This window comes from Elephas maximus, chromosome 27, assembly GCF_024166365.1.
Source record: "Elephas maximus indicus isolate mEleMax1 chromosome 27, mEleMax1 primary haplotype, whole genome shotgun sequence".
In the NCBI taxonomy this organism is placed as follows: domain Eukaryota; kingdom Metazoa; phylum Chordata; class Mammalia; order Proboscidea; family Elephantidae; genus Elephas; species Elephas maximus.
In genome coordinates, this window is record NC_064845.1 from 37,905,336 (window position 1) to 37,928,010 (window position 22,675).

General features: G+C 47.3%; 2 protein-coding genes and 1 pseudogene across 8 annotated transcripts in view; all 3 read right to left on the reverse strand.

Annotated features, from left to right (window-relative positions):
- LOC126068267 (cellular tumor antigen p53-like) overlaps window positions 1-13,528 on the reverse strand; it is a 32,517-nt pseudogene extending 18,989 nt beyond the window's left edge.
- Window positions 1-22,675, reverse strand: part of LOC126068459 (ral guanine nucleotide dissociation stimulator-like) — a 490,075-nt gene that overhangs the window by 331,177 nt on the left and 136,223 nt on the right. The gene's annotated exons all lie outside the window — the stretch shown is intronic.
- LOC126068268 (uncharacterized) overlaps window positions 13,726-22,675 on the reverse strand; it is an 80,845-nt gene continuing 71,895 nt past the window's right edge. Inside the window, exons 6-9 of the mRNA XM_049870707.1 lie at window positions 15,899-16,092; window positions 15,200-15,259; window positions 14,094-14,287; window positions 13,726-13,848 (exon numbers count right to left, since the gene is read on the reverse strand). Coding sequence (XP_049726664.1) covers window positions 13,733-13,848; window positions 14,094-14,287; window positions 15,200-15,259; window positions 15,899-16,092 — 564 coding nt within the window. The 3' untranslated portion in view covers window positions 13,726-13,732. The remainder of the gene's footprint in view (window positions 13,849-14,093; window positions 14,288-15,199; window positions 15,260-15,898; window positions 16,093-22,675) is intronic.

Sequence of the window (22,675 nt, forward strand, 5' to 3'; positions counted from 1 at the left end):
AACTTCTTTGAATGGAGAGGTCTTATGGGCTGGCAACAGGAACCCTGATCTTTTCACTGTATAAGCACTGACAGAGGGGAGATTGCCTGTGTTTGAGTGAGCTTAGGGTTAAAGAAAAGGAAGAGTTGTAACAATAAACTATGGGCCTGAGTTGCCCTAAATTACTTGTTATTCTTTCTGAAGAAAAGGCATCAGGGCCTGACTCCTGTAATCTTCCACACTAGAAATATTCATAGTTGGAGGGAGCAATAAATGCAGGCTTTGAGCAAGATGAATGTTTTTAAACTATTGATTTTGAATTTTTAAAAAGTTATTAATATAGTGACCGACTGGGGTCCCAGTGGAGGATCCCAGACAGATCAGGAGAAAAATATAGAACAAAAAATAAAATTCACAAAAAAAGACCAGAACTGTTCTGACAGGGACTGGAAGAACCTCTGAGATTGTGGCCCTAAGACCCCCTTCTGGCCTGGAGCTGAAGCCATTCCCAGAGACCACCTTCATCCAAACAATAGACAAGCCCATAAAATAAACAATGACACCTCAAAGGAATGTGCTCCTTAGAACAATCAATGATATGAGATCGAAAGGGCAGTATTTGCCCAAAAGCAAGGATGAGAAGGCGGGAAGGGGTAGAAAACTGGAATAAAAGAAAACGGGGAACCCAGGGTGAAAATGGGGAGAGTGCTGACACACAAGGCCATGAAACACTTTATGTGCAAACTGTTGAATCGGCATCTGATTTGCTCTGTTAACTTTTCACCTAATGCACAATTAAAAAAAAAAAAGCTATAAAGTATGAAAAACACCACTGCTGTCGAGTCGATTCCGACTCATAGCGACCCTATAGGACAGAGTAGAGGGGCCCCATGGAGTTTCCAAGGAGAGCCTGGCAGGTTTGAACTGCCGACCCTTTGGTTAGCAGCCATAGCACTTAACCACTACGCCACCAGGGTTTCCAAAGTATAAGAAAGAATAAGAGAAGTAAAAAAAAAAAAAAAAAAGAATAAATGGAAAGAGAGATGTATAGGAGCTCAACTGTTACTGCTTTGCTGACTTGTGTTAGGGGTTAGGTAGCCTAATCCACCTTCATTTTTTAATAAACCTCTATTTCCTGCAGTGTGAGCTACTCAGAATCCCTCTCCCGCTCCTGGGAGCACTCTCCTGTTCTCTCCTAATTTAGGAAGAAGATCTGGCAGGACAGAGCAGGACTGGCTGGTTCTCTGAGGATTTGCTCCTGAGGGAAGATGAGAACTGGCTTGCAGCTCTCCTTTAGTCTAGGGCTGGAGCTCACCCCCAGCTCAACCACAGGAATCACTGCTGCCTGGCACTCTCCCTGCCACACTTTCCTGTCTGGAGTTCCCTTCCTGGCTTCTGAGAGCCTGCCAGAGTCACAGGTTTCAGAGAACCTCTTTCAGCAGTGCTTCTTAAGTGTCCATTGTGACATTGGGTGTGTCCTCCGGGAAGCCTGCGGTCTTGTTGGGGGACGAGAGCTTACACCAAGTGAGCGGTGGACGAACAGCGCAAGGCAGCAGTCGACGACTGGCCTGACCAGGATGCCATCACCCCTGCTCAGGGCGCTGCCTGTGAGGGTGACGGTTGCACAACATGGTTACTGCGATTGTGGCCACTCACTTGTACACCTGAAATATGGTGCATTGGCAAGTGTTGTTTTCAAAAATAAATGACTAGCGGTGCAGCCTGCTCAGTTGCAGGGCCGCGGGTCGCCTGCTCCTACTGCTCCCTCTGTCCCCTCAGCTTGTGGTTAATGAGCTGTAGAAGTGGAGGAAATCTAAAGGTGAACTCGCCCCTGAAAAAGCCGACTACCCTGTGCCACCTGTGAGGAAGTGCTGGACATGCAGATACAAAGGAAAAGCAGATGATAAACCCTGAAGAATGTTTATTATGAAGAAGAAGACAGTTTATTATGAAGAGAGTATGATTTCAGTCTCATTATAGCATTTCGTGACAAGGATTCATTCTTGTTAACAAAGCAATGTCCCTGTCCTGGTAAGTGACCTAAAGAAAAAGCATTTTGTTGATCAGTGTACAGTAAATGCTATGCAATGAATACTCTCTCTGCTGCTTGTTCACTTAACAGCCATTTGTCATTAGAAAGGAATTGTCTTCTGAACCGGAGATGCGCACAGGGATGCCAGGCTACTGTAGCAACTCTGAATGTTCTGCCCCCGCCTCCGCCCCCAACTCCCTCTTCTTTAAACTTCCACACTTCCCGCCCTCAGGGAGCTCACACTGAGGAGGTGGACCGCTGCACAGCTGACTAACGCAGGCTGAGCCCCCTGAAGGCCGAGCTCAGGAATTCTCCTTCGTCCTCTCTCCGTGTAACCAGCACCTCACAAAGTACCTGGTGCGCAAAAGCTGTTCAGTGGAAATTCTTTTTTTTCTTTTTTAATTTGGAAATAATTTCAAACTTTCCGAAAAGTTGCCGTGTAATACAGAGTGGACCCGTATACCCTTTAGCCAGATTCATTTATTGTTAACATTTTCCCTCTTTTTGTGGCCGCCCTCCTCTCTCTCTCTCTGTGTGTAGACACTTTTTTGGCAGGGGGGGAGGACCATTTGGAAGCAAGTTGCATACCTCATGTTTCTTCTAAACACTTAAGTGTGTATTTCCTATGAATAAGGATATTCTCTGATGGAGCCCTGGTACTATTACCCACCTAGTTGAATTTAACTTTGCTGCGGTACTTTTATCTATTTTACATGCTGCCCATAGGTCAGTTTTGTCACTTAACCCAACAATACCCTTTCTAGCATTTTTCTTTTCCTCCAGTACAGGATCCAGTCTAGGATCACTTATTCCATGAATTGTCATGTCTTTAGTTTCTTTTACTCTGAAGCAGTTCCATGGCCTCTTTGTATTTTATGACATTGAATTTTTTCACACATAGCTTTGTTGATGTGTAATTTACAGATGACAAAATTCACTGGCTTGAGCATGCAGCTGGATGATTTTTAGTAAATTTAGAGAGTTGTGCAAACATGACCACAGTCCAGTTTTAGAACATTTCAGTTACCCTAGAAAAATCCATCCTGCCCTTTGCAGTCAATCCTCCACCCTCAAGCAACCACTACTCTGCTTTTTCTCGTTAGAGATTTGCCTTTTCTGGATGTTTCTATAAATGGAATCATACGACATGTAGTCTTTCACATCGGGCTTCTTTCACAAAGTATAATGTTTCCAAGGTTTGTCCGTGTTCCCGCATGCATCAGTATTTCATTCCTTTTAATTGCTGAATAGTAGTCCATTGTGTAGATACACCGTATTGTGTTCATCTGCTCACCATTTGATGAATGTTTGGATTGGTTCTACTTTTTGACCCTTATGAATAATGCTGCTGTGTACATTATCATAAACAAGTCCTTGTGTGTATATACTTTTAATTTCTCTAGGATAGATACTTAAGAGTAGAATTGCGGAGTTGCATGATAATTTATATTTTAATTAAAAAAATTTTATTTTGCTTTAGGTGAAAGTTTGCAGCGCAAATTAGTTCCTCATTCAAAAATTTATACACAAATTATTTTGTGACAGTGATTGTAATCCGCACAATGTGTCAGCACTCTCCCCTTCTCCACCCCAGATTCCCTGCATCCATTTGTCCATTTTTCCTGTCCCATCCTGCCTTCTAGTCTTTGCTGTTTAGTCAAGTGTTGCCCATTGGTGTCATAGACTTGATTGAACTAAGAAGCACATTTCTCATGTGTGTTGTTATGTGTTTTATACACCTGTCTAATCTTTGTCTGAGAGGTAGACTTTGGGAGTGGCTTCAATTCTGAGTTAGCAGGATGTCTGGGGGCGATAGTCTCAGGGGTTCCTTCAGTCTCTGTCAGACCAGTAAATCTAGTCTTTTTGTGTGAATTTGTATTCTGTTTTACATTTTTTTCCCACCCTGTCCAGTACCCTCTATTGTGATCCCTGTCAGAGTGGTCAGTGGTGGTAGCCAGGCACTATCTAGTTCTTCAGGGCTTAGGCTGGTGGAGGCTGTGGTTCATGTGGTCTTTTAGCCCTTTGGACCAATATTTTCCTTTTGTCTTTTTTTTTTTTTTTTTTCTTTTCCTTTGCTCTGAATGGGATGGGACCAATAGATATGCTTAGGTCGCCATTCATAAGCTTTTAAGATCCCAGATGCTACTCACAAAAGTAGCACATAGAACATTTTCTTTATGAGCTTTGTTATGCCAATCAACCATGATATTCCCTGAGATCATGGTACCCAGCTCTCAGCCCCAGTAACATGGTCCCTCAAGTGTTTGGATGTGTCTAGGAAACTTTTATGACTCTGCCTTTGTCGAGGTGTTCTGAGGTCCCTGTATTGTGTGTCGTCTTTCCCTTAACCAAAGTTAACAGTTGTCTACTATCTAGTTAGTGATATCCCTTCCCCACCCCTCCCCTTCTTGTAAGATTGTTTTTTCTGTGTGTAAACCTTTTCTTGAGTTTTTGTAATAGTGGTCTTGTACATTGTTTGTCCTTTTGTGATTGACTTATTTCACTCAGCATAATGCTCTCCAGATTCACCCATGTTATTAGGTGTTTTGTGGATTCCTCATTGTTCTTTATTATTGCATAGTATTCCATTGTGTGTATGTCGCATAACTTGTTTATCCATTTTTCTGTTGTGGCACTTAGATTGTTACCATCTTTTTGCTATTGTGTATAATGCTTCAGTGAACATGGGTGTGCCTATGTCTATTCATGTGATGGCTCTTATTCTCTAGGATATATTCCCAAGAGTGGGATTGCTGAATCATATGGTATTTGTATTCCTAGCTTTTTAAGGAGGTGTCATATTGTTTTCTATAGTTGTTGTACCATTTTACATTCCTATACCAGTAGTGCATAAGAGTTCCAACCTCCTCGCAATCTCTCCAACATTTGTTATTTTCTGTTTTTTTGATTGGTGCCAGTAATGCTGGGGTGAGATGGTATTTCATTGTAGTTTTGATTTGCATTTCTCTAATAGCCAATAACTGCCAGCATTTCCTCATGTGTCTGTTAGCTGCCTGAATGTTTTCTTTGGTGAAGTATCTGTTCATATCCTTTGCTGATTTTTTATTGGGTTATTTGTCTTTTTGTTGCTGAGGTGTTGAAGTATTTTATAGATTAGACCCTTGTGGGATATGTCACAGGCCAAAATTTTTTTCCTGATCTATAGGTTCTTGTTTTACACTTTTGGTGCAGTCTGTTGATGAGCATAAGTGTTTAATTTTTAGGAGCCTCCAGTTATCTAATTTATCTTCTGGTGTTTGTGCATTTTTATAGCTTGTATTCTGTTTATACCATATATTAAGGCCCATAGTGTCCCCATTTTTCCTTCCCAGCTGCTATGGGGCAGTTCTGCTCTGTCCTGTAGGGTCACTGTGAGTCGGAATCCATTCCACGGCACACAACAACAAGAACATGCACATAAAACAATTAAGAAACACTCCCAAACCGCACAGTGTTTTCATGAGCATCACAAGGTAGCGCTTACATTCATTATTATGAACCGTTGTACTTAACTCAATTTTTTATCATAATAGGCTTTATGGCGGTCCGTTCTTAATTGTGAGTTGTCCATAAATTGGATGTTCATACCCTGGGGACTGTCTGTACTTAATCTGACTAGGTAGTATTGATTGCCCTCCAGAAGGACCACCGTCCACCAGTAGTTCTTGGAGGGCCTGTTTCCCTAAATCCTCACTCACAATTGGCATTCTCCAGTTCTCTAATTTTTGCTAGGTTAAGATGCATGATGTGAAATCTCATTGTTATTTTTTTGCATGTCTTTCCTCACCAGTGATTTTTTGCAATTTTGCTGTGATTACCAGCAAATTGATGGAGTTTTACTGAATAGTAATCCTAGTCCTCATGGAGTCTTTCTGATGTCATCCCTCCCGTCATCATCACTTCTCAGATCTAGCACAGCCCAAGGGTTTTCCTTCCTCCTTGGTCATAATATTCCCTCCCTTGCACCTCATTTTTGTAAGGTGATGGGAAAGAGGGGAGACCATTTAGTTCACCCTGTGTTTTGTTCCTGTGGGAAATAAGATTTCTACTGCTTTGTACCAGCAGTGAGTTCCAGAGGAAGTAACAGATGGCTTGAAAGGTGAGAACAAAGGCATGAAGTCCCATGCAAGTGATGTCCCTTTGAAAATCAGCATTCAAGGGAAAGCAAGTGAAGAAGGCTGAAAGTGTGAGATGTGAGATGGGTTGCTAGGAATGGGGTCAGGGGATATCTGGAGACCTCAAGGCCCAAGGAAGGAGATGATCCGGAAAGGAATATAGCTCTGGGTGATGTGGGGTCTAGAGAAAGAGGAAGACTCCTTGAGATTTGGAGAGGGAGGAAGGCAAGAGGAGAATTTAAGGGTCTAAATTTTTAAATGTATGTATTTTTTAATAAAATAAAATACATGTAATAAAATACTTTTATTATTATTGTGCTTAAGGTGAAAGTTTACAAAGCAAATTAGTTTTTCATTCAAAAATGTCTACATAAATTGTTTTGTGACACTGGTTGCAGTCCCTGCAATGTGTCAGCTCTCTCCCCCTTTCCACCCTGGGTTTCCCATTCCCTTTTCATCCAGTTTTTGTCCCTTCCTGTCTTCGCTTTTGGGCAGGTGTTGCCCATTTGGTCTCATATACTTAATTGATGTAAGGAGCACATTTTTCACGTGTGTTACTGTTTGTTTTATAGGCTTGTCTAATCTGGCTGAAAGGTGACCTTCAGGAGTAGCTTCAGTTCTGAGTGTTCTGGGACCCTTGTCTCAGGGGTTTTTCTAGTCTCTGTCAGACCAGTAAGTCTGGTCTTTTTTGTGAATTTGAATTTTGTTCTCCATTTTTCTCCCACTGTGTCCTGGACCCTCTATTGTGATCCCAGTTGGTGAAAAATACATGTGTTCTAGAAAATGTATTCTACAAAATTAAGCTGAAAGTCATAGTGTCGATTCCCAGAGGATTTACAGTCTATTAGCAGGGCTTTTTGGACGTGTTGTCAGGAGGGATGAGTCCCTGGAGGAGGACATCATCCTTGGCAGAGTAAAGGGTCAGCGGAAAAGAGGAAGACCCTCACTTAATGAGGTGGATTGACACTGTGGCTGCAACAATGAGCTCAATCATAGCAGCGATTGTAAGGATGGCTCAGGACCGGGCAGTGTTTCATTCTGTTGTGCGTTGGGTCGCTATGAGTCGGAACCGACTCGACGGCACCTAACAGCAACAACAAAGCAGGGCACTTACTTTCTTTAGAAGATGTGAGTTGGAAGAGGCTAATGACAACACTTTTAAAACATGTGCTAGAGTTGTGTGACTAATTCCATAGCTTTCAACTTTTATTCTATCCGCTTCTCCAGAAGAATGGGTGAGTAGGTAAAAGATGATTAGTAAGAAAGCAATTGAAGAGAGAAACAGCTCAGAGCAGTGGTTGTCCACTTGCCATTTCAGACATTGCCATTGTCATATCAGTGCCTATCCCTCACTTATTTTGCCCTCACTACAATAAGCACATTTTAAAGAGGCCTGGTCCATTTTATCTTGCAGGCAGGGCCCTCTGCAGACAGTTGCTTACTGAACTGCTCCCACATGGTCTTTGAGCTCAGCCGTGGCAGACCTGAGGAGCCGAGGGGAAATGCTGTTGAGGAACAGGGTGTAAGGCCCTTAAAGCCTGCAGCTCTGGTCTTGGCTAGCATCCCTGAGTTTCCCTTACTCTGCACCTTTCCTCCCTGGGGTTCCCAGTCCTTGAGTCTAGAAAACTCAGGTAGTCATTTAACAGCTAAACTAAGAGGCCAGAGTGAAAGGTTAAGATGGAGAACAGATAATAAATCAGTGAAAGGATGAAAATAATTCCTGTGGCTAGGTGGCAGAAGACGGCTCAATCGAGGCATTCATAGAGCCATAAGGGTTAAAAGGGAATAGAGCTTTCCTGTAAAGGCAGGTGAAGGTGCTAATAGTAATAACAACCCCTTACGTAAATGTGTCTGTTATTTTACAGTTCTGAGTTCTTTTCACGTTTGAGCAATCAGGGTTGTGACCACCATCCTTCTGACACATAGAGGAGGCTGAGGTACATGTGGGCAGAGGGACTTCCTCAAGGTCTCTTGGAAGCTGACACTGGAGTAGCTTGTTGATATTTCTGTGACAAAATGGTGCAGATTGAGGTGGCAGTGCCTGGGCACACGCAGCTGACATTAAATAGGAGGACAGGAAGGAAAAGGATGTTAAAGGAGCAGAAAAACTGCAGAAGCAGAATGTGTAATGAAAAAATGAGCTGTCTTTGTAGCGTTCAGTCTCTACTAAGGTCCAGTAACAAGCCAAGCTATTTCTCAAAAGGAGAGTAGTTATCTTCAGAGGATGCCAGGGCTTTGCTCCAAAATCCTAAGGGTCTGTGGGGTGGTTCACCAATAGGGGCCTGCCAGAGACTCCATACAGAATCTCTGTCTGCCACCGACACTTCAAGCACCATTGAATCAGCTGGATCATACGGTCCAAGAGGCAGAGCAGCTTGCACAGCAGCCTGAACCTGTTGCAGAGCCTTCTCTTTTTCTGGGCCCCATTCAAAAGTAGCAGCTTTTCCAGTCACTTGGTAAATCGGCTGGAGTAGGAGAAATATGTTGCCTCCCAAATCCAAAGAGGCCCTTAGCCACTGTGCCTCCTTTTTAGTTGTGTGAACAGCCAGATGCAATAACTTATCCTTCACTTTAGAAGGAATATCTCCACTTGCCCCTTACCACTGGATCCCTAAAATTTTCACTGAGGTGGTAGAAGCCTGAATCTTTGTGGGATTAATTTACCACTCTCTAGCAGGCAAATGTTTTACCAGTAAGTCCAGAGTCACTGATACTTCTTCCTTAATACATCCAACCAGAGTAATGTTATCAAGGTAATGGACCAGTGTGACATCTTATGGAAGGGAAAGGCAATCAAGGGCCCCTGCTGACCAAATTGTGACATAGGGCTGGAGAGCTCATGGAGCCCTAAGGCAGGCAAGTGGAAGGGGTATTGCTGGCCTTGCCAGCTGAAGGCAAACTTCTGATGGTCTTTCCAAACAGGCATGTAGAAAAAGGCATTAGCCCACTCAATAGCTGCACACGAGTTACTAGGACATGTATTAATTTGCTCAAGCTATGAAACCACATCTGGAACAGCATCTGCAATTGGAGTCACAACCTGGTTAGGTTTTTGATAATGTACTGTCATCCTCCAAGATCCATCTGTTTTTTGCACGGGCCAAATAGGCAAGTTGGACGGGGGATGTGGTGAGAATCACCACCCCTGCATCCTTCAAGTCCTTGATGGTGGCAGTAATGTCTGCAATTCCTCGCGGAATGCAGTATTGCTTTTGGTTTCCTATTTTCCTGGGTAAGGGGAGATGTAATGGCTTCCGCTTGGCTTTTCTTACCAAAATAGCCCTTTCTCCATTTGTTGGAGATTCAGTGTGGGGCTTCTGCAGGTTGTTGAGTATGTCTATTCCAATAATGCATTCTGGAACTGGGAAAATCACTACAGGGGGATTCCGGGACACACTGAACCTACCGTGAAACAAATATGAGCCAAGACTCTATTCATAACTCAACCTATATATGTCCCCACCCTGACTGGTGGACTACAGTTCCATTTTGGGTCTCCTGGAATTAGTGTCAGTTCAGAGCTAGTATCCAGTAATCCCCAAAAAGTCTGATTATTTTCTTTTCTCCAATGAAAAGTCACTCTCATAAAAGATCATACATCCCTTTGAGGAAGGCTAGGGGAGAGAATAACAATATAAATTTTTGGCAGTGTATTTGAGCCCTTCGTCATGGGGACCTGGCCTTCCCTTCATTCAAGGGGTTGTGGGTCTTTAAATTCTCTCAGGTATGGGAGTTGACTGAGGGCGATTTGAGTTAGACTGCTCTTCACCTGACCTAGAATTCATCGGCTTGTACAGATCAAGTAAATAGTAGATTTCCTATCTATTTCACTCCTAGGAACACCATGACTAAGGAGTCATAAGTCCATATGAGTCAGACTATTCTGATTACTGCTGTGACTTTGCTGTCCATTACTGTTACCATGCCCACCTTGTCCTTCTCGATTGAGTGCCACCACTTGGCCCTTGCTATCACAGGGTCCGATCAGCCCCATTGAATGTAGCTGTCTTAATTCAGTTAGGGCAGTTCCCACTGTCAAATCTGATTTACATAAAATAGGAATCATAGCAGTCTTCAAGGATGCTGGATTTCCCTTCATAAATTTGTTCCTCACAGTTGTGGTAAAAGTGTGTTCTCTGGGCATTGCATGTGTGGGTCTGTGGGTTTAACCTGATAAATCCACCTTAGCATGCCAGTTTTCCTAAGTCTTTGAATACCTTTTTCTACAGTATACCAAGGCAGGTCTGGTACCTCAACTTGATTTAGTGTAGGCCACTGGGTAATGCATGCTTCGGCAACCCAACCAAAGGAACTGTTAGATCTTTCCCTAACTTCTTGAGCTAAAACATTGAATGAAGAATGTGTGCTTAGTGGACCCATATCAATAAACTCAGACTGATCCATCTTTATGTTCCTTGCAGCATTATCCTACACCCTTAATAACCATTCCCACACCTATTCCCCAGGTTCGTGTTTGTACATATTAGAAAAGTCAAGCAGTTCTGTTGGAGTGTAGCATACCTCCTCCTGGGTCACACTTTGTACTTTACCTTTTGGGGCTCACTGGGACTTAAGTCTAGTTATAGGTCTAGAAGCCAGAATCAGTAGTGTGGAATTGTTTTGAGAACATTCAGCATTGTGTTGTAAAGCATCTGCCTCAGATGATGCCCCGGGCAATGACTCAGGCAAGGGCTCTTTAGAGGCAGCTGGGCTAGGGCTAATCTCATTAGATGGAAGTGGAGGGGCTAATGCTTTTACTGGGCAGGGTGGTGTGGCAGACAGACACGAGGTCATCTCTTTCAAATGGTGTCTGCATATCATGCAGAGAAACATCTGCAAACCAGACACCAGTTTTCTCTTCCTCAGTCAACTGATCATGAGGCCATAGATGAAGACTAGGAAAGGGCAGGTAATGTAACAGGAGTGGAGACCATGGGCATTTGGGCCATTTCCTCATGCGACTTACTTGGGCCTTCAGGTCCTGCTCAGGCCCGATATCCTGTATACCACTTCTGTTTAATGATGGAGTGCCGCTGAGCACATCCGGCTTTATGGCTCTGTAATAAGACAACACCCAGTTCATGATGGGCAGCTCAGGCACATGGTGACTTGGAGTCCCATGGTTAAGTGTTCAGTCTCTACTAAGGCCCCGTAACAAGCCAAAAGCTGTTTGTCTAAGAGTAGTTAAATGCAGAGGATGGCAGGGCTTTGCTCTAAAATCCTAATGATCTGCCCTGTGATTCACCAATAGCAGCCTGCCAAAGACTCCAAACAGCATTTCTATCTGCGACTGACACTTCCAGAACCATTGGCTCTGCCAGATCATATGGCCCAATTGGCAGAGCAGCTTGGACACCAGCCTGAACCTGTTGCAAAGCTTTCTCTTGTGGGCACTGCTCAATACTAGCAGCTTTTCAAGTCAATTGATAAATAGGCTGGAGTAGCATACCCAAATGAGGGATGTGATACCTCCAAAATCCAAAGGGGCCCAACAAGTGTTGTGGCTCCTTTTTAGTTGTAGGAAGGGCCAGATACATCAACTTATCCTTAACTTTAGAAGGAATATCTCAACATGCCCCACACCACTGGAGCTCTAGAAATTTCACTGAGATGTAAGCACCTAGATTTTGGTCAGAATAATTTTCCACCCTCTAGCATGCAAAGATCTTACCAACAAGTCTAGAGTATTGATACTTCTTTCTTAACTAGGTTCAGTCAGCATAATGCCATTAATGTAATGGACCAGTGTGACGTCTTTTGGAAGGGAAAAGTGATCAAGTTTCCCGTGGAACTTGAGAGTTGATGTATCCCTGAGATAAAATAGTGAAGGAGTATTGCTGGCCTTACCAGCTGAAGGAAGACTGCTTCTGGTGGTCTTTTAAAACATGCATAGAGAAAAAAGCATTGGCTAGGTTAATGGTTGCACACCCCCAAAGATATATTAATTTTCAGGCCACATACCCAAGGAAACTTCTCTTCCAACTGATTGGCTGCTCATATCAGATCACAAAAAGGAGCAGGATTACATAATTTTTGCCAAATCCCTGAGAATCATGGCCTCCCCAAGTTGACACATAACACTAACCATCACAGTGGTGATGAAAGTGTTCTAGAGTAGATACTGGTGATGGTTGAATAGGATTGTGAAAGTAGGTAAAGCCACTCTATTACACACTTTCAAGCTATTTAAACAAAACTTTATTTAATGAGAAATCTACCAGTTAATATAGTATAAACTCTAAAGCATAAATTGAGCTGGAAAAATATTACAACAAAAGCAAAAAAATACCTACTGAGGTGAGAAGAAGAAAATGTCTGGTTCTGAGGCTAATGTTTCCTGGCCATGAATGAGGAGCTCCTGTTGAGGTATGGCAACTGGCTCAGCCTCTGGTGCCTGAGGCAGAGCTAGAGGTGGAGAACCTAATAGCCTATGGGGCTCCAGTGTTGGAGTAGGATCGGGATTGATATCAGCTGTTTGTCCGTGAGCCAGTTGTAGGTGGCCCAGGATGGAAATCCACCCCTCCAGCTGACTCTTTGTCTAGTGCCACTACTGGACCTGGTGATGAAAGAGCTGGTGCTCTGAGGACTTCCAGTGCTGGTGCCAGAGCAGTTGGCTGAGGAACCATTTCTGTAGGTGGCCCAGGATGGGAATCGGGCCCTCCAGCAGGCTCTTCTCCTGGTGCCCGGCCAGAGATCGAGATGGAGGGCTTTGGGGTTCAGTGAGCTCTGGTGTTGCTGCAGGTACAGGAGCAGGATTGACATCAGCCAGTGGTCCAGGAGCCGGAATAAGAGTCTGATCTTCCAGCTGACTCTCCATTTGGTACCAGTTTTGGAGTTGGTGATGGTGATCTTTGGAGCTCCAGTGTTAGTCCAGGCTTGTGATGGACCTCAGCAGGCAGTCCAGGAGCTCATTATGGTCTTGGCCCAGGGAGATAATCCAATCTTTCAGCAGGCTGTCTGTCAGGTGGCAGTGCTCAACTTGGTGATGTTGGACCTGTTGTTGTACCCAGCTCCAGTGTTGCTGCAAGAGCAGGATCTGACTCAGGAAGTGGTCCTTGAGTCTGTTCTGGAAGTTGCCCAGGGTAAAAACCCAGCTCTCTTGAGGGCTCTCCATCTGTTGATGGGATGGGTGGTGCTCTATTGAGCTTCGGTGTCGGTACAGGATCAGGATGGACATCACCAGGTGGTCCAGGATCCGGCTAAGGCGGTGGCCCCGCTTAAGAATGTGAACCTCCAGCGGGTTACCCGTCTGCTGCCAGAGCTGAAGCTCCTGATGGAATAGCTGGTGCTCTGTTGACCTCCTGTCTTGGAGCAGGAGCAGGATCGATGTCAGCTGGCAGTCCAGGATCCCGTTCTGGAGGTGGCTCTGGATGGGAATCCACCTCTCCATCTGACTCTCCATCTGATGCTGGTGGTGGAGCTGGGGGAAGACCTGGGCTCCATCAGACTCCAGTGTTGGAACAGGAACAGGAGCAGGATTGACATCAGCCAGTGGTTTGGGAGCCAGTTCTGGAGGTGGCCCAGGAGAGGGATCCACCCGTTCAGCCAGCTCTCTATCTGGTGCCAGTGCTGGAGCTGATGACATAATAGGTGGTATGCCATGGAGCTATGGTGCTGCTACAGGAGCAGAATGTACCCCAGGAGATTGTCCAGGAGCCGGTTCTTGGGGCAAAGTTAGCTCTTGAGCTTCTTTTGCAGTTGGCGCTGGCCCCGGCTTTAGAGCTGCAAGAGGAGAAAGGTTCACCAACATGACTGCCTTTCCTCATGCTTTCCCAGTGATGGGAAACAACCCACTGCCACGAAGAGAAGCCCGTTCCCAAGATTTCCACCCCAGGAAGTCTTCCCAGACTGTAGTCCCCCAGAGGAGGTTCTGAAGTTACTCTGAACTCTGGCTCAACCCCAGCCTCTGGGGGTCTTCCCCCGTACCCCTCAGAAGCTCACATGCAGTCATGGCCAGTCTTCCTCACCCTCTGGCTCTGCCTCAGTGACCTCCATTTGATCCAGCTGTGCCAAGAGAAGTTGGGTATCATGCTCCAGATGTGAGCCTGGCATGTTCACGTACACATACTCCACCACGAGCTTTAGGCAGGGGAAGTCCGGGGGCTGATTGAAATCCTCCAAGTATTCCTTCAGCCATGTGCCCAGGATAAAAGAGATGGCGCTAGGGATGGGTGGTGAAGAACAGGGTCAGAGGTCTGGCTTTTCCCACTATACTGCCCTCCCAGGACACCCCTGCAAGGGTCCAGTCCCTCTGTCTGCCCCTGACTTTCCGAAGGTCAGCATTGCCCTGCACACGCCCTCTGACTGCCCTGACAGTGGCAGGCCTGGTCACTGACAGGAGGCTAGCACAGAGGCTTGTCCCAAGGAGCTCCCTATCAATGGTCTAACCAATTCTCCCTTCTAGGGAGTCTGAATTACATCCCTTTCTGTCCCCTGGCCCTCTCCCCACTGGACAGTAACCCTCTAAGGGCACGGAGATGCGTGTCTGCAGGTTCACCTCACAGCCTGGCACACAGTAGTGCTCCAGGATTATCTGATGCTGGGCGACACACAGAGTCCATCTCCTGACCCAGATGCCCAGGCCATAGAGCCCCTCCTCTGAAGCATGTGCACCAGCGTGCTGCCTGGTTCTCTGCATGTGTGTGAGCATCTCTTCTCCCACGGACACTGTTCTCCCCTGGGACAGGGGCCCCACATGCAGCTGAGCACCCACAACCAGGGATCGGGATTTGGGAGCAGTTTCCTCCAATCCCGCCCCCCCACACCTCCTGTTTTAGGCACCAAATAGACAAGGGAGGAAGCAGTGATGTGAGGGAATTGTGGGAGGATGAATTCTCTCAGGGGCCTCTTTGAGCCCCCAGCCTCCCCTCTGCTGCCCATGACACCCAGGTTCCACTCCCATCTCTGTATGACTGCTTACATCCTGCAGGGGTACCCCTAAACTCATCCCTCTAGTGGAATCTAGATGTGTGGGGCCAGGGTCTGCCAACCCCAATCCATACACACGACCCCTAAAACCTCCACCGTTCTGTAGAGATAGGAGGCCCTCCTTCTCCACACAAAGTCCACTCACCCTTTCAGCTGCTCCTGGGGTTCACCGTACTCAGCAGAATAGGGATGGTTACATCCATACCTAGAGGTGGTGTGAGGGTGTCACATCTAATGCACTGTGGACACTACTTGCTTAAGATGTCTAGTGTTCCTGTCTGACTCTCAGACTGGAACAGAATCCTAGGAGGGCAGGGCTTCCTATCTGCTTTGTTCACTGAACAATGCTAAATACCTAGAACAGTGTCTGCAACAGTAGGGGCTTCATGGATGATTGGTGAATGAGTGAACCCAACCAGCACCTTCCCAGGTATCTAAGAGTCCTGGGGCCCCTCTATCATCCTCCAGGGATCCCTGTTCTGGCTGTACCAAGGAGAAAAAAGGACCCACTAAATTGAATCTGCACCTCCTCTTTACAAATGTTAAGTAGGTTTGCTCAAGGGTATGTAGTCAGTGAGGGGTCACGTAGACAGCTTCTTCACGGGAGAGAGGAAAATAATAAATGTGAACATCCCAGCCCCTCAAGCACCCTTCACCTTAGAGCTGGGCTCCAGGTACACACTTCCTGTGGCTTGTCTCATGTGGTCCTGACAGTAATTCTAGCTGATTGGACCTTTAGCACCCTACTCAGAGGAGAAAACTGAGGCTCTGAGTGGTGAAGTGACATTCTCCAGACTCACAGCTGGGAGGGGGTAGAGTCCCCATTGGGCTGTGGAGGGCTCACCTTTGGAGCAGATGTTCTAGGACCTGTTGGATGGTGGCGTAGGTTCTGTAGGCTCCCAGAAAGATTTCAATGTAGGAGAAGTCATCCTTTAGGTAGGCAGGCACCAGGAGCTCCACCAGCTTCTCCAGTGAGCCTGCCTTGAAGGTTTTCATCACCCAGGCCTCATCCAGGTCCTCGTCAGAACCAGAGACACACTGGAATGGGACAGAGGGGCGACATATTGTCAGAGGGAGCCCCATGAACCACCAGAAGGGTTGTGGGCTCAGAGCTCAGACCAGGTACTCCCTCTCCCTCAGTGATCTGTGTCAGGAGGTGGGACACCAGTGCCTTGAGCAGCAAACAGGCCTCAGCTTACAAAGCAGGATTGGAGGTGGGGGATGATTACAAACATTAGGAGCCTGAAGTGATTTTGTTAACGAAGTAACCATGGTATCTCCCTGGAGGAAAAGCTGTATCCCAGTGAGTCCTCACAAAACTCCGCATTTCAGGGATGAGAAAAGAGAGGCTTGGTGATATCCATTGTCTGCTTGAAGTCACCTGGTCCGAGCCCAGAACTGTCTGACACTGGGGCTCCATGATGTTCCCTCTGTGCTATGTGAGGCCTCTTCCACTCCTGACTCTGAGGGGAAGGTATGGTTCAAGCTCACTTCCTCCCAGCTGAAGACAGTGCACAGAGCAGACTCACCCATGAGATAAGCAAGACACAGATTTTTCTTTCTGTACGTGAAAGTGGGTTTTGAGAACCTGAAGCTATGGAGCACCCAGATCCAGCCAAGTGTGAGAGCCTGGAGATCCTGGGGTGGGAGAAAGACCCCTAGAGAGCCGAGGACCTGACCAGATGGCTCAGGGAGGACAAATGTGAATGGTTGGTAAAGGACTGAGAGGTGGCTCAGCTTCTCAGGGCCAACAGGTGCCTTAGAGCCACCCTGCAGTTCTGTTGGCCACGCTGACAGTGGATTGGCAAAATGGAAAGGAACCATAATACCTGGAACGGGCTTAATGCAGAGACTCAGCCAGCATCACAAATTGCTGGGCCATTGGACCGCGACAGCTGTTTTGGGAAGGAGTCTGGCCCTAGTGACCCTAACTTGAAATGTGCACATCCTTCTGCCCAGCATGCCACTCCTGGGAGTCTGTCCTGGGTGGGTCAGGGTATGAGGACACATGTAAGCGTTTCTGCAGCCCTGCTGAAAGGGCAGCAGAAGGAATCAGTCCAGGGACCGCAGCAGCGAGAGGCTCAGTCACTGTGGGTATAGGCCTCCCTTCTGCAGCATTCTGTATCGAGTCAGGGTACAGCCCCTGACCTGAAGGGGTCACGTGATGTATTCCCCAAGATTGGAGGTTATAGAAAAAGGTGAGTCATACACTGATCCCCACCCTTTAGGGTAAAAGAAGCCTGTTAAGTGTGATGATGTGTGAAGCTGGGAGAAGGTGTTGAAGGACAGTCCAGCCGACTGCTGCCTGGGGCTCTGGGGTTGAAAGTTAAGCACTAAAATGGCAGCAACATGCAAAAGATGCATTGGCTTATGTGAAGTGAAGACAGTATAAAAAGTTCTTCTCTCATGTTCCTACAAATACGGGAAGAGTGACTTTGTAGCTGGCCAGGGCAGGGGAGGCAGTGTTGTGCAGGTAAGGTTGATTCCTTTGGGAGGGAACTGGGGACCCTCGAGAGGGAAAGCCCTGAGAGGAACTTGAGGTCTACAGGGTGGTGTCTGGGCCCTGGGCCCTGGGCCCCCTCTGGTCATCTCGGGTCCCTGGATGGGGATGCCGCTCCCCTCTAGCCGCACTCACCCAGAACCTTTGCCAGCCCTTCCTGGCCCCTTTCTTGGGGTAGACCGAGTAGACAATGCCCTTCTCCTTTTCCTTGGGGATCTCCTGCTGGCAGTTCTGCAGAGACAGTGCTTTCAGCTGCCAGGGATACATCAAGAGCCCCTCTGAGCCACCTCCTTCCCTTTCTGCCCATCAAGCCCTTGTGCCTCCGAGGAGCTCCCAGTTCCCCCATACTGGGTGGGTTGGACTGTGAGCAGCACCATGTAGCCCTGACCAAGTCCACGGATAGAAAAACGAAGCTCTGCCTATTGCAGCAGGATCTGGCAGAAGCTGGGCTGGCACAGGGTCAACAGTGGCTGAGGCAATGCCAGCAGCTAGGGCTGCACTTTGAGTCCCCACTCAGGGTCAGCTGGATCTCTGAGAAGGCCCAAATGAGCGTGCTGACTCAGCTGTGACCCCGACAGTCCCTCCCTAAGATGTGGTCTGAACTGGAACCCCTGTTCAGACCCACAGCCCTCCCCCCCACCCCCAGAGCCTGTGGAAGGCCTGGGGGTAGCCAGGGCCCCAGCTTTGAGCAGATCAGTTTTGTGACCCTGGACAAGTCTTTGTGCTTCTCAGAGCCTCCCCAGCATTCTGTGTGATCAGAGGGATCAGGGCAGGGAAGTAAAAGAGGCCTCCACACTTGCCACTGCACCCCTGGTCTCCAAGGCACCCAATCTGATGGACTAGACCCAGCCGTGGTCAGACTCAGCCCCATGAATCCAGTATGGTGAGAGACCGTGGGGATGGAGCTTGGGGTTGCCCTCAATGTGTGCTAGTCCTGAAGCAGCAGCCCCATTTTCATCATCCTCATTATCACTCCTCCTCTCCCACATCTCCCCAGATCACATGGCGCCTCCTTCGCTGACCTCACCACTTCTCTCCCAAATGGACCCTGCCTCAGCCAACAACTTTCTGCCTCCTCAGTTCTGTCCACATTTCCTCCCAGCCCCCATTACCAGGGACCCCATGAGGACAAGGGTTGGCATGGCCTGGGGGATGGCGTGACCTGGGGGAGGGGTGTGGGACTGCCCAGGTGGGATCACAGTGGTGGCCTGGCCTATATTGGCATCCCTGGGCCACCCTGTGTTACCTTTGGATTCTTTTTGGTGAATGGCCTGAGCTTTCGTGAGTGGGGGACAAGACCATGTCTCAGCCTTGGTGAAAATGTCGAACTCCTGGGTCTCTCAAGCTTTGACACAAGGGAAGATGGGAGACAACAAGAAAACATGTTTCTAGTTTGAGTATCTCTACTCAAGTGAGCTGGGTAGGGTGCTGGTTACCAGGGTTCCAAGTTCTATGTACTCTGTCGTCAAGGAAGTGAGGTCACGTCCTGCTCTCCTGGCTTGGGCCTGATGTCAGTTAAGATGTCCCCAAAGTCCCCACTGTGCTGCTGAATGCTCACCTCTCCTCATGCCATCTCCATAACTGTACACAGTGACACCAACAAAGCCCTCCCCCCCACCCCCAGAGCCTGTGGAAGGCCTGGGGGTAGCCAGGGCCCCAGCTTTGAGCAGATCAGTTTTGTGACCCTGGACAAGTCTTTTTGCTTCTCAGAGCCTCCCCAGTCCTCTACCCACACAGTAGGGAACATTTTAGTATCTTCTTCCTGGGAACCTCAGCAGGTATATGTGAGGTAATACTTATAGAACCCATGGGCTGGAATTACCTGAAGCTAACCAGGGGTGGATTATCTAGTAGGCAAGGTAAGCACAGGGCTTACCAGCTTACCAGATCATCTATAATAAACATTTTCACCTTTTCATAATTTTTTACCACATCTAATACTCTGCTTCTAGGTATGGCTGGCATCTGTCTCTCCCAACCCCACAGCACCTTCCTACAGAATCAAAGCCTCTTTTCAAATTTACAGTCCCTGATGGGGGCAGACGACCCTGTAAGCAAGGTAAACACAGGTCTCCTTGTGCTTACTTACTAATCTGTAGTGAACAATTTCACATGGGTTTTGCCATATCAAAGATTTGGTGTTCACCATGTTTACTTGCCTGTTGGATAATCTGCTCCTGTAGCTAATGCACAAACTCAGAGATGGAAGAATTTCAAGCAAGGGTGGGAAGATGCATGGAGTACATCTCCAAACAGGGCTGGGTTCTGGTGGTGTGAGCTTGGGAAAGTCACTTCCCCTCTTGGCCTCAATTCCCAGCCTGCACCGGGAGGGGATTGAAATTAAATGAACATCAGATATTGTCACCCTGTGCATAAAACCCTCCAATAACTTCCATTATATAGAATCTGACCCAGTGTCTCATCTCAGACTAGGGGGTGGGCAGCCTGCACGATGGCTCCCAACAGTCCTACCTGTTGGTCTCCACATCCTGGGTGACCCCCTCCCCTCCGTGTGGATTGGACTCAGCGGCTTGCTTCTCAAGAATGTTGTTGTTGTTAGGTGCCACTGATTCGGTTTCAACTCGTAATGACCGCATATGGGGCAATGTTTCTTGGCTCTCTTTTATTCTCTCTCTCTCTGTCTAAGTCATCTCTCTCCCTGAGTGTCTTTCATTTATTTCTATTTCTCCCCCCTTCCCTCGGGAAGGAGCTGTGATGTATGACCTGCCCATGGAGAGACTCATGTCACAAACCTGAGGGAGAGTCTTCATCAACAGAGAGAAAGTGAGGCTCCCCAGTCCCACAGCTCAGAATCCTGCTCATGACACGGCAGTGAGTAGGCAGCAGATCTTCCCCAGTCAAGAGTAAGTTGAGACCACAACTACAGGCTCCTGAGAACTTGGGGCAGTCGCCATGTAAGCCCTGCCTGGATTCCTGGCCCACAGAGACTGTGTGCTGTTGTGAGTCATTGCTTTTAGGGCTGTTGTTCTCAGCGAGCAAGAGATAACTCCTCCAGCCCACCAGGTCATGGGTCCTGGATCTGTCCTCCTCCTCCCTGCCTCCTCTCCCCCTCAGCTTCCTCTAGCCATATTGGCTGCATTTTAACCACCTCCTCCCCGCCCTAGACAAACTCATGTCCGCCTCCCAGTCTCTGCACCAGCTGTGTCTTCGCCCTGGCACGCTGTCCCCAGACTCATGTAGGGCTGGTCCCTCCTGTCATTCCAGTCACACATAAATGTCACGTTAGTGAGGCCTTTTGGACCACACCCCAGCCTTAGCGCAGAGCACCCTACATTATTTTCTCTATAGAACATGCTCTTTTCTTTGCATGTATTTGTTTTCATTCTTTTATCTATCTTCATTATCCATTATGAACTGGAGGTTGTCTGAGAGTCATAAATTTGGACTTGCCCAGCAGCACTCCAACATTAAAAAAAATGGAAGCGGTATATTCAAGATTGGGCCTGAGCAGGACCTGAAGGCACAAGTAAGTAGCATGAGGAAATGGCCCAAATCCTATGGTCTCCACTCCTCTCACATTACCTTTCATCTCCCAGTCTGCACCTGTGGCCTCATGGGGTGTTCCTTATGATCAGGTGACTGAAGATGTGGAAACTCGTGCCTTGTTTACACATGGTTTTGTGCAATATGCAGGCACTAGTTGAAAGTGGAGAGTGGCAGCACTACAGCCCCTTCCTGGGACCTCCCTAAAGGACAGTGGTAAAGGGAAATCCTCCCAATGGGCAGAACTTGGAGCAGTGCACCTGGGTGTTCACTTTGCTTGGAAGGAGAAATGGCCAGATGTGCGATTGTATGTATACTGATCCATGGGCTGTGGCCAGTGGTTTACCTGGATTGTCAAGGACTTGGAAGGAACATGATTGGGAAACTGGAGATAAGGATCTGTGGGGAAGAGGTGTGTGGATAGACCACTTTGAATGGGCCAAAGAAGTGAAGATATTTGTGTCTTATGTGAATGCTCACTAAAGAGTGACCTCAGCAGATGAAGACTTTAACAATCAAGTGGATAGGATGACGTGTTTTATGGAAACCACTCATCCTCCTTTCCCAGGTACTTCCATCATTGCTCATGAACAAAGTGGCCATGATGGCAGGGATGGAGGTTATGCATGGGTCCAGCAACATAGACTTCTACTCATCAAGGCAGACTTGGCGACAACCACTGCCAAGTGCCCAATCTGCCAGCAGCAGAGACCAACACTGAGTCCCCTATTCGGCCCCATCCCTCAAAGTGATCATCAGCAACCTGGTGGCAAGCTGTTTACATTGGCCCACTTCCATCATGGAAAGCACAGCGTTTTGTGCGCAGGGGAATAGACACTTACTCTGCGTATGGATTTGCTTCCCCTGCATGCAATGCTTCTGCCATAACTACCACCCATGCACTTAGAGAACGCCTTATCCACCATCATGGTATCCCGCATGCATTTCCTTGAATCAAGGGACTCCCTTCACAGCAAATGAAATGCAGCAGTGGGCCCATGATCATGGAATTCACTGGTCTTACCATGTTCCCCATCATCCTGAAGTAGCTGGTTTGATACGATGATGGAATGGACTCCTAAAGACACAATTACAGTGCCAGCTAGGTAGCAGTACCTTGCAGGGTTGGGGCAGTGTTCACCTAGGGGCTGTATATGCTCTAAAGCAGCATCCAGTATACAGTGTTATATCTCCCATAGCCAGGATTCATGGGTCCAAGAATCAAGGGGAGAAATGGGAGTAGCACCACTCACTATTACCCCTAGTGACCCACTCACAAGATTTTTAGCTTCCCGTATTGTAGCTTCTTGGTTTTTTTGTTTTGATATGCCCAAATGGGTTGCTTGAGTGAGCTAGCTGGATTATTTTTGCCTTTGAAGGTCTGATGTCCTGTCACCAGATGGCTAGAGCTGTTATCAGATGTTATCAGTCTAGGAGTCCATTCACTTTTCTTGTATGGATTCAGCTCAGGTGTCCAGGTAGATCATCATGTAGTGTGTGGTACAAGCTCTGTCATACAATCTTAGAGGGGCAGAGGTGATTGTCGTAGGTACTGGTATCTGGTTGCAGTAGGGAGTCATGCTGTGAACAAGGCAGGGGGCTAAGAAAGTTTCCCCA